The sequence below is a fragment of the Scophthalmus maximus genome, chromosome 2 (genome assembly GCF_022379125.1).
Source record: "Scophthalmus maximus strain ysfricsl-2021 chromosome 2, ASM2237912v1, whole genome shotgun sequence".
NCBI classification, from domain to species: domain Eukaryota; kingdom Metazoa; phylum Chordata; class Actinopteri; order Pleuronectiformes; family Scophthalmidae; genus Scophthalmus; species Scophthalmus maximus.
In genome coordinates this window covers 11,277,662-11,288,377 of record NC_061516.1, presented here as the reverse complement: position 1 = coordinate 11,288,377, position 10,716 = coordinate 11,277,662, and the positions used below count along the sequence as shown (strand labels likewise).

Below are 10,716 nucleotides of genomic sequence, written 5' to 3'. Positions count from 1 at the left end.
TCATCCATTATAGATAACAGTTTGTTTAGCGTCTTCCTCTCCAACACAGCCTCAAAAGTCTCCAGCTTGCAGCCCATTACAGATTTATTAAATATAGTCAAGAGCTTTGACTATAGGTGAGGTGACTAGTGACCAAGAGAATGAGATCCAAATCCAAATGGCTGTGTTTCCTCCATAAGTTGTCTGGACGTACCCTCATTGATATGGTAAAGTTCTCAGACATCCAGAGGATGGATCCAACCTACTGGAAAAGGAGTCAGTTGAGGTGGATAGGTTCTGATCAGAAACCTCCCGGCTTCTCATTTTGAGGTTTTCTGGGAACATACAACTGATCCAAGACCCCGGGGCAGACCCAGAGCACACTGGGGAGACTTTGTATCTCACCCAGATGTGGAGATGGAAAATGTTTCTGGGGAGGGGGACGTCCAGACTGCCTTTCTCAACCATCAGTTTGCAGAGAAATAATTTAGAGCTGTGTAAAAAAAAAAGGAGAAAGAAATATGAGTTCTAAAAATACAAACTTGTACCATTAGGTGGAAAAATTTATTCATATTATTATAATTTTTTTTACATGGACAGTGCACATTAATGGAAATTGCTATAAATGCGTCAGAGTTAGTCAAAGGGCTATTTTCATCTGTAGTCCGTGGACAGATGTAACAAATTCATCCTAAAATGTAAAAAGTATAAAGGTGAAATTGCAAGTTATTCATCATTTATTGGTATGCAGAGCAATAATAAAGAGAAGAACAAATCTTTATATCAACATCATGTAAGACACTATAGCTGAAGCATACAAAGTAGAAAGTAGAAACACAGATAAAAGGTGAACACATACAAAGACTGACATTAGTCTGACGTAGCAAAACCACAATAAAAGGCACGCATGCAGGTACGTGAAGGCAATATACTTACAGGTGACAACAGACAGTTAAGTGTTGAGTTTTAGTGCTGACAGACCTGAGTGCTAATTAATTTAATTTAATGCAATTGAAAGTTAATTAAATTAATTTACTTAAATGGGCTTTAAATGAACCGTACATGTCTAGTTCTCTGATAGTTTGTTCAGGGATGGAGTTCAAGTCGTTCTGTTCTGTTATTATTTTTATGCAGAGAAGGATATTTTAAAAATATCCCTCCTTTCTTCTAGTTTTATGTGGGATGATGTCAGTGTCCATACAACACATGTACAGGTTGTAAGTCTACAGCACACAATTGTTTACAAGAGCATAACATTTGTATAGATCTAGCCTCATAAATTGATATGAAAGTTCACAAGATTGATGGATGCCTATGGATGGAAAAAGTAGGACATGAATTGAATTTCATATCATGTACATGCTCATTTCTTCACAAAAGTTCTGTGGGGCTGGGGCCCCCGTACTGGTGTCAGTGAAAAATGAATTTGACAGCTGACCAAACAGAATGTTGTCATTTCCTCCCAGATGAACTGAGCTGGTTGCCCCTCTCTCTCAATTGGTTTCCCCCTTTTCGCCTGACCAGTGAACCAACCAGCTGTACATGTCAGCTGGGGGCCTGGCAGCAGCAGCCGCCTGTCTGTCTGTCTTGTCTGTCTTTCTCACTCGGGCTCACTCGGGAGGAATGGCAGGCTGGGGGCTCTTCTTCGTCTCTCTGCTCAACTACAAGACGGAGAAATATGTCATCGCCGAGAACAGGAGAATCGGAATATTGTTTCGCCTCTATCAGCTGGCCGTGCTGGGATACATCATAGGGTGAGGTGCATTGCATGTCCCCAACCTTTTTTGCCAACATGGCATAAAGGAACCATTTACAGTGTGATTCACAGGTTTAAAAATAGTTGAGCTTTTTTTTTTTACTTGTTAAAGTGGCAGCACCACTGTTTTTTTTTTAAAGTTTTGGAATAAGTGTTGTGTTAAAAACAGAAAAAAAGACTGGGACTTGTTAGTGAATGAATTATTGTCTCACACTACTGTGTGGTCATCTTACCACACCCTTCAACATGTGATTGCCACACTGATGCATGTACAGTAAGAGACATGATGAAGAGCCAAACAGAATGATCAGGGTCAAGATCATTCACTTGGTTTGACCTCACTTGTTCAGGAGAGTTAAGATGGGACGTGTGTGATAGTGGCAGCGGTGTGTCGTTGTAAAAATGACAGGCATGTGCTGCAGCTCATGGAGGGCTGCTCATGTTCACATGCGCCGCTTCTTATTTCCATGCCACTTCTGGGACTCTTCGGTGTTTTTCCGTTCACTCATTGGGAGCCGCAGTCGCCACACGATTCCATGATTATATAGACGTTGTAGTTCCACTGGAGCTGCATGAAATTCCCTGCCATGTAGTCCAGGATACATCTACACATTGACATTACTCCTATCACCTGCGACATGCTGGTGAACACGCCTATTGACAGTTATTATTCAGTGTGTGTGTGTGCGCTGTCAGCCCAGATCACATTGGTCGCACACTTGCTGCTCAACAAGTGGTCATATCACGTTATTCCCCCTTTGACAGAAAGATCTTAATAATAGTGACACACGGTTAAATCTTTTCAGACTGTAAAACATAACGACATTCTGAAATGTTGCCGGGTGTCTCAGGTGGGTGTTTGTGGTGAGGAAGGGCTACCAGGAGAGAGAGGAGGCCGTCCAGACCTCAGTCATCACCAAGCTCAAAGGTGTCACGCTGACCAACAGCTCCGAGACGGGGCTTCACCTCTGGAGCGCCGAGGATTACGTCATACCCCCAAATGTGAGCCTGCTGTATTTATCTCTCACTCTATTTGTCCATCTTTCACGTAAACATTTCAAAAAAAGAACGTAGCCCAGCTTGCAGAGTTTCCAGTATTGATGTGAGAGCACTCCCTCATCACGGCCCTGTCCAGAGTGATTACGAGGCTATTGGGTGTCAGCCTTCGTGGACGGCATTAGCCTCGGCACCTGACTAGACAGACTTAACTATATTGAACATCCTGGGGACTGTAATTTCTTTAACCTTTTGCCTCTCGATCGCGTTGCCTCGACCTAATTTCATTTCGCAGGGCGAGCAGGTGTTCTTCATCGTAACGAATTACATCGAGACCCCCAACCAGAGACTGGGCTTCTGCTCTGAGGTGAGTACACCAGAATGGGATGAATCTCATCAGCAGTTTTCAATCCTCATATCTGAACAATTGCAGATTACACTGTTACAGAGCACCACGTCCACAGAATGGTCATTTCACATCCAGCAGCTTTTATCGTTCGTCACAGAGTTCAAAGGTGCCAAGTGGACGATGTCTGAGCGACGACGACTGCGTCGAAGGGGAGACAGTAACAGCTGGCCATGGTGAGGACCACTGGTTCACCTTTTAACCCCAGTCACAGGTTTGCAGGGTCGTCTGTGATCGAGATAATTCTGCAAACCTTTCACCATTCATTAATAATGTGATGCTTTAACACCGTGTTCTGATGAACACGTCTGATCACACATGACGCACACAATACCTAAAAGTATCTCTCTCTGTCAGGAATCAAGACCGGCCTGTGCATAAACAGCACCGGGACCTGTGAGATCAACGCCTGGTGTCCGGTTGAATACAGCAAACGCCCATCGTGAGAATCCCTCCGCTCTTGCAGAACTTTGCAAATGAGCCATTTTGTGCCACTGCACTCACACAGACTCTGACCCCTCACAGGGACCGAGCTATTTCACAGGTTCTATTTATTACTAATACAGCCTGTCAGCTCCAGTTTTTTTCCCCCTCACACAGCTGCCCGTCTCTTTCATTTGCAGGGAGCCCTTACTGAGTGACGCAGAAAACTTCACCATCTACATCAAGAATTTCATCAGGTTCCCAAAGTTTGAATTTTCCAAGTAAGTGGTGCTGGTTGCTGATGCGTAAGGATCCGGGGCACCGTGACACGGATCACTGAGGGAGCTGCGGGATATACGTTCCATTGGCTGCTTTAAATAACTTTAGGGTGCACAGAGCCGTCTATTTATACCAGCCTGTGCATTGCACCGGGTGAGACAGTGAAACAGTCATCCGAGATGTCCTTGACAGCAGGCCATGCTCTGGACAGGTGTCAGATCAAATGGGACTATCCCGGGGAGCTCTGCCGCTCTCTCCCCCTCTCTGCTGTTTTCTGTTCCGAGTCCTGCCTGAAAGCAGAGAGATGCAACACTTAATTCATCAGTCAGGACCTTGTTCAAATTACACACTCATGTCTCTTATGTGTCCTCACTAATCTTAATGTTCTCAGGCTTAATGGGGATTGACAGGTAATAGAAATGCCCTCTGAATAGGTGCTGCTCGAAATGACTGGCACCACGACATGTCTCAATGGGACATGCGGTCTCGCTCTGTTCTGACGGCCAGAGGCTGGAAAGGCGTGGTTTGAATTCAGCATGACAAGTCTCACACTTTAGTAAGAGTGTGTGATTGAGGGTTTTGTAAGGTTGAGCGGAAATGGTGTTTAAGATAAATGATCAAAAGGTCAAAGCCAAATGAGACGTTCTGTGAATATTATCTGGCAGGGTCAGCCGTCTGTTTCAGTCTCTCCAGCACTTCTGGTCCCGCGTGTGGGAAAACGGATCAGACCTTTTAACTTCACTGGATCTTCTTTATATTTGTCTCAGGGATAGGAACATGGTCCCTTTCAATGTGGATTTATAAACTCAAATATATATGTTGTTCAATGTGAAATTAAGTCTGTGAAAATCTGAGATCTGGTGCATGCTTTTCATGTCTCCGCCTCTTAGGTCCAACGTCCTTGAAACCTCTGATGACAGCTACCTGAAAAGATGCTCCTACGACAGAGAGATGCATCCTTACTGCCCTATCTTCCGCCTCGGAGATCTGGTCAGCTGGACTGGACATGATTTCCAGGACATGGCTGTTAAGGTACAATGTGTAACAATATGCCAGTTAAGACCAGGGTTCTGCTTCCAATGCAAATATCAATTGTGTTATGTTGTTTTGGGGCCAATATGTAAAAACAGGATAAAATAAGACAAGATAATCCTTTATTCGTCCAATAACGGGGACATTTGGGTGTTGCAGAATATAAAACAGCAACAGATATGGACAAAATATAAAAATATATACTATATGAATAATATAATATAATGTTATATATAATATATAATACTATACAATAATTGGAGAGTATGTATTGCAATTTGCACAGTAAGTAATTGCATACATCTGAAATTAAATGAATATTGCACTTTTAAGTGAATTATTACAATTGTTAAGTCCTGGGGTGTGTGTGTGTGTGTGTGTGTGTGTGTGAAAGGTCTTTAAAGGATGAAGAATAACATGACATAAAGGAAACATGAAGTCACTATAGCCAAGAGCTGCAGTATCATTAATGTGTGGGGCTGCACAAATTGTTTTTACTGCAAACGATGCAATTGGTTCGATTAACTGATCAGTTATTTGGTCCAAAAAATGGTGAAAAATGTTGATCATGTTTCCCAAACCCCAAGATGATGTTTTTTTTTGTCAACAAACCAGAGATATTAAGTTTACTGTCATAGAGGAGCAGAGGAACCAGAAAATATTCACACTTAAGAAGCTGAAATCGGAGAATTTTTAATTCAATTCAGAACAGCAACATTGTAGTTGCTTTTGTAATTTATAATTTTTGGTTTTGTTATATTAAATATATTTTATTTCATTTGTCCATCAGGGTGGGTCTGTTGGTGTCCTAATTGAATGGAACTGTGACCTGGACAAGGACTCCTCACGGTGTAATCCACAGTACAGCTTCACTCGCCTAGACATGAACCTGAACAACTCAGTCACATCAGGATACAACTTCAGGTACGTCATATCAGACACTAAACTAGAAAGCGGCCCACCGCCCGTCTAACTTGCCTCATTTTTTTGCCCTACAGATATGCCAGGTATTTCAAGGATCAAAATGGTGAAACCTATCGCACTTTATATAAAGTGTATGGCATCCGCTTCGATATAATGATCAATGGCCAGGTACAGCAGTGATGTGAGCACTTCATTTCACATGGTTCCTGTTGTAGACTTTGCAGTGAATGTGTGTTATTGTTTTGCAGGCTGGGAAATTCAATATTGTTCCCACATTAATTGCCATTGGTTCAGGTGTTGCTCTGCTGGGTGCAGTGAGTAATCTACTGAAATATTATGTTGTATATGTGTAAGTGGATAATTGGCGTGTAATTATTGAGGTGACTTAAGTTTGAAAAGTGTCATATTACTGTGCAAGTAGGTGATGGATGATCATCAGTAACAAAAATATTGACTCTGATGAATCCAGTTGATATATTTTTTTTTCTTTCAGGGAGCCTTTGCATGTGATATGATACTACTGTACATGATGAACACGAGCTCCTTCTACCGGGAGAGGAAGTTTGAAATCATCAACTTCAAGTAGGACTTACTGGTTTTACACACGTATATCAATCGTTATCCAAAACTGGACCATCACATTTGTTGGCACACATTTTTAATACTGTACGTAACAGGAAAGATCGGACAAAACCCAAGGACGGAAAGGCTGGACACCGAGAGAAGAGATCCAAGAAACCAGCTGCAGAGAAAGGGGTCGGCAACTCCGTCCAAGTGGAGGAAACCGACGCCACTACCACCGCAGAGGGGCAGCCTTCTGGGGAGAGGAGGGGTCCCACCATTCCACGCAACACAGGACAGCGGTACTCCGCCAATGTCTCTACGACCCAAGTTGCAGAGCCAAAGCATCATATCACGTTCTCGTCACACTGCTAACCGTGCAGACAGAGCAAGACAAATCACCCGCAGTGGTCCCGGTTTGGTTGCAGGAGGTGGAACCAAAAGTGGGACGGATGTCCACCTCTCATCTACTGGTATGACTGTTGGCGTGCCAACAAGCTTGAGAGATGCTCATCTTGACTGAAAGTGTGTTGGTCCAGGGAGATGTCAATGTTTCTGCACTGTGCGCGTGGGCCTTGACACCGATACGGAGATGCACATGAGGGTGGTTTTGAGCAGCTGGGTCAGGATCCAATAGTGCAAAGTGGAAAATGACAACAGGTCCATTAAAAATGACAAGTAAATGTACTGTGATAATGTCGAGGCAGTTAGCCAATTTATTCCTCAAAGACTTTTAGTGAATTACCAAACAGGGCAGTTACTGTTTTACAAATTCTTTGTCATAAATTGAACACTTGGAAGCTTATAAAGCATCATGTCCAGTTTGAGTAATGTATGATGGGCCTTAGTTTTGACACGTCAAGAATTATAGCAAAAAATTACTAAGACATGAGAATAATAAAAATAAAAGATTAAGTGACTTCTTCTACATCAGTCTGCAGATATCTTAAACATTCACCGTTAGAGAAATGATAATGTAATTTGAGTTTTAGGGAATGTTTTTTTTTTTTAAAGCGCAGTATAAGAAAATGTGAACCGTCTTAATTGTTCCTATTTCAGCTGAATGCATCACGCACCTGTGTTTGGACAAAGGTTTGAATGTATGGTTAAACGCTGCATTGTCGCGTTTCCTGCTGTCGAGTTGCCCGATTGTGACATTCACATCTGCAGTGAAATGGCTACAACACAATCATATTCACTCATGAAGCAGTTGAATGTAGTCTGCCATGTGCTGTCAGTCTTCTGTGAGGAAACAGGTTCACTGGTGATTGTTAATAGACAGTGAAGTGCAATGACGCCTTTTCCTGTTTCTATTTATTGAATGTTCTTTATTGTTGCAAATAAATGTAATTGTCATGTTGATTTGATTTCGATGAGTGACACTGCCTGACAGACAAAGTGATGTTATAATGTATACAAACAACTTGTTTAGGAAGTTTTTATTCAAATCAGTAATCACATTTATAATCTGACCATAGTATTGTACATGATAATGTTAAATGGTTTGATCTATGCTACACCATCACCTACATTATAATAAGGTCAGGTTAACAGGTTAAATAAGTTCAGTCACAGGTTAGTGTGGAGCAGGAGGAAAATGGGGACAGTTTATTTTGCATATGATAATAGTTATTGACACAGTATAATCAAAAGTACATCATGGAAAAATCTCGAGTCTTTCACTAATGGCTTATCTACAAACAGCAGGGCAGACAATTCTTATTGGTTTGCGTGGGATTAGACAGTAATATTTCAGGGTCGTTAGTGATGGATCATTTTAGTACACATGCACCATTCCGTAAAGGAAAGTCCAGAACAGGACGTAAGTAAAAAGACCTCCGACAAGGCCTCCGGTGAAGAGCAGGCGCCGGGACTTAAAGCATTTGTTCCACCGCCGTCCGGCCTTCAGAATGAGCAGCAGAGAGAGGAGAAACGCTGAGAGGAAATAAAAAATGAAGCCGTACAGTCCCGTCAGCCCCAGGATGCCGGCCGTTGCTCCGGACAGAGCGGAGACAGAGGTGCGGCAGTAGTCCAGCACGGCGGCGTTCCCCCTCACGGACACTTCGCTTATGAACTGCGGTCCCTCGCGCTTGGCCACAACTCCGGCCATGTTGGCTCTGGTCTGAGTTTACAGGAAGCTTCTGCTGTAAGAGAGATTCAGACATATTTACAGTACAAATACTGAACATTGTACAGGTTGGAAGCACTTGCACTAACTGTTCTACATCACAACATTTTGGAGGAAAATGGTTGAAATTTTCTGCAGTTATGGAGAGAGCTGTACAGATAAAAAAACAACAACAATGAGATAACAAAATATAATTGTTACATCTTGATTAACCAAATAGTAATTAAGAGTGTTAAACTCAAACAAATAGCATAAAAAAACTATTTCGTCGATTGTTTTGGTCAATTAAGCGTCATAAAATGGAGAAAATTGTTCATCCTGTTTCCCAAACCCCAAGATGGCAACCAATGGCATCTCTACATTAGAGAAGCTGATTTCTAACAACACACGCATTACGGGTTACGGTAGGTCTAAGTTTATAAGTGCAACCATCTGCAGCTTAACACCTCCAAGACCAAGGAGATGGTGGTGGACTTCAGAAGGAAGAAACCACATCTCCAACCCGTGTCCATCAAGGGGGTCGATGTGGAGGTGGTCAGGACATATTAATACCTGGGGCAGCAGCTGGACGACAAGCTGGACTGGACAGCAAATATGGACGCTCTACACAGGAAAGGGCAGAGCCGTCTGTACTTCCTGAGAAGGCTGGGGTCCTTCAACATCTGCAAAAAACTGTTGCAGATGTTTTACCAGTCTGTGGTGGCCAGCGTCCTCTTTTATGCAGTGGTCTGCTGGGGAGGAAGCAGCAAGAAGAGAGACGCTGGTCGACTGGACAGACTGGTGAGGAGAGCTGGCTCAGTGGTGGGCACAGAGCTGGACTCTCTGGTGACAGTGGCAGAAAAAAGGACCCTGGACAAACTGCTGTCCATACTGGACAACGCCAACCACCCACTGCACAACACCTTCACCAGGCAGAGGAGTGTGTTCAGTGGCCGACTGCTGTCCCAGTCCAGCTCCACCAACAGACTGAAAAACCCTTTCGTCCCCCTGGCCATCAGACTGTACAACAGCTCCTAGTCAAGGCAGAGAGGACAATAGAATAGGACAATTTATTTCTACCTTCATTTGCACATCCATTTGCACTGTTCCCGTTTTGCACTGTCATAAGCTAGTTTTTATAGTCTAATATTTAGTTTTGTATTTTTATTTTTATGTAGGATTGATGTATGTATGTTCGTAAATGCTGCTGGATGACTGAATTTCCCTCGGGATAAATAAAGTATCAACTACTACTTGTAAAGTCGACATAATGCAATTTACACGTAGAGCTGCAACAAATATTATTTATTGATTTTTTCAACTATAAAAATGTCTGATTTCAGATTCTTCAGTGTGACTATTTTTCTGGGTTCTTTACTCCTCTATGACAATATAAACTGAATATCTTTGATTTATGGACAAAAAACTCATCATCTTGGGGTTTGAGAAACACGATCGACCATGTTATGGACCAAACAACTAATAGACTAATAGAGAAAATGATCAACTGATTAAGCAAATATGAAAGATAATTGTTGATTGCAGCGCTGATCGACAGATTCACTGCAAAAGAAAAGAAAAATTAGACCGAAAGCAGAACTGTCGGTCGGCGTTAGCTTAGCTACTGACCACAATGAAGCAACCTGGCTAATAAATACATGTAAAACCTAGCAGCGGTGGTAAATGCAGGCACATAAGAAGAAATAGAAAAACAGACATAACTTCAGTCAACGTAGTCCAAATGTATAACTTAACCCAACATGTCACGGGCCCAGGTGGTGTCACTGAACATCAACCTGCCTCATCTCAGAATGCTCGTCAGTGCCGATGCTAACCTGCTAGCACCGTCAGCTCAGCGGCTAACTCGCCGACAGTAACCGATGACAGCTTCTCACCGGATATAAACGCTGGGAATCGTCGGCTCCTCACGGCGCGGTCACAAGAGCATAATCTGTGAGAGTTACTTCACAAACTGTTTGGTTGTTTCAGTGGAACGTCAGTCGGTGTGGTGCGGAAACAGCGCATTCATTCTCTCTTCGACGACCCCCCTGTTCCAAAGTCGGCCATGCTCCTCCGCGGTGCATTGTGGGAGCTGGGCAACCACCGAAGAAGTGACAACGACGTGGTGCGTTCCATGCACATTGAAGCGTTGGAAATTCCACCTTCATAATAGCAAAATGTCCCTTTAAGTTTCATCGCTGTTCTCCTTTCAAAAGAACACCTTCACCGGATGAACTATAAAATATTTCCCAA

At 42.8% G+C, this 10,716-nt stretch overlaps 2 protein-coding genes across 5 annotated transcripts; one reads left to right on the top strand and one right to left on the bottom strand.

Moving 5' to 3' along the window:
* Positions 1 to 1,471: 1,471 nt before the first annotated feature.
* p2rx5 (purinergic receptor P2X, ligand-gated ion channel, 5) lies at positions 1,472 to 7,718 on the top strand. The gene is made up of 12 exons (XM_035626416.2): positions 1,472 to 1,733; positions 2,587 to 2,737; positions 3,027 to 3,098; positions 3,238 to 3,313; positions 3,495 to 3,579; positions 3,761 to 3,841; positions 4,730 to 4,871; positions 5,662 to 5,795; positions 5,870 to 5,963; positions 6,044 to 6,109; positions 6,289 to 6,377; positions 6,473 to 7,718. Exons 1-12 carry the CDS (start codon positions 1,522 to 1,524, stop codon positions 6,729 to 6,731), a joined length of 1,461 nt encoding a protein of 486 aa, XP_035482309.1. The 5' UTR covers positions 1,472 to 1,521; the 3' UTR covers positions 6,732 to 7,718.
* A 62-nt stretch (positions 7,719 to 7,780) lies between these two features.
* Positions 7,781 to 10,546, bottom strand: emc6 (ER membrane protein complex subunit 6). Of its 4 annotated transcripts, none has more exons than XM_035626433.2 (2): positions 10,299 to 10,546; positions 7,781 to 8,500 (listed from the first exon to the last, which is right to left on the bottom strand). In XM_035626433.2, the coding sequence occupies exon 2, from the start codon at positions 8,464 to 8,466 to the stop codon at positions 8,134 to 8,136; it is 333 nt and encodes a 110-aa protein (XP_035482326.1). In that variant the 5' UTR covers positions 8,467 to 8,500; positions 10,299 to 10,546; the 3' UTR covers positions 7,781 to 8,133. The 4 variants fall into 4 exon arrangements, with proteins under 4 accessions (XP_035482326.1, XP_035482327.1, XP_035482325.1 ...); XM_035626434.2 differs by having other exon boundaries at positions 7,781 to 8,497; positions 10,359 to 10,546; XM_035626432.2 differs by having other exon boundaries at positions 10,359 to 10,544.
* Positions 10,547 to 10,716: the final 170 nt, after the last annotated feature.

Coding starts and splice junctions, on each gene's coding strand:
- p2rx5 (XM_035626416.2), top strand. CDS start 1,522: ATGTCAGCTGGGGGCCTGGCAGCAGCAGCCGCCTGTCTGTCTGTCTTG. Junction 1,734..2,586: donor GTGCTGGGATACATCATAGG/GTGAGGTGCATT, acceptor CGGGTGTCTCAG/GTGGGTGTTTGTGGTGAGGA. Junction 5,796..5,869: donor ACATCAGGATACAACTTCAG/GTACGTCATATC, acceptor TTTGCCCTACAG/ATATGCCAGGTATTTCAAGG.
- emc6 (XM_035626433.2), bottom strand. CDS start 8,466: ATGGCCGGAGTTGTGGCCAAGCGCGAGGGACCGCAGTTCATAAGCGAA.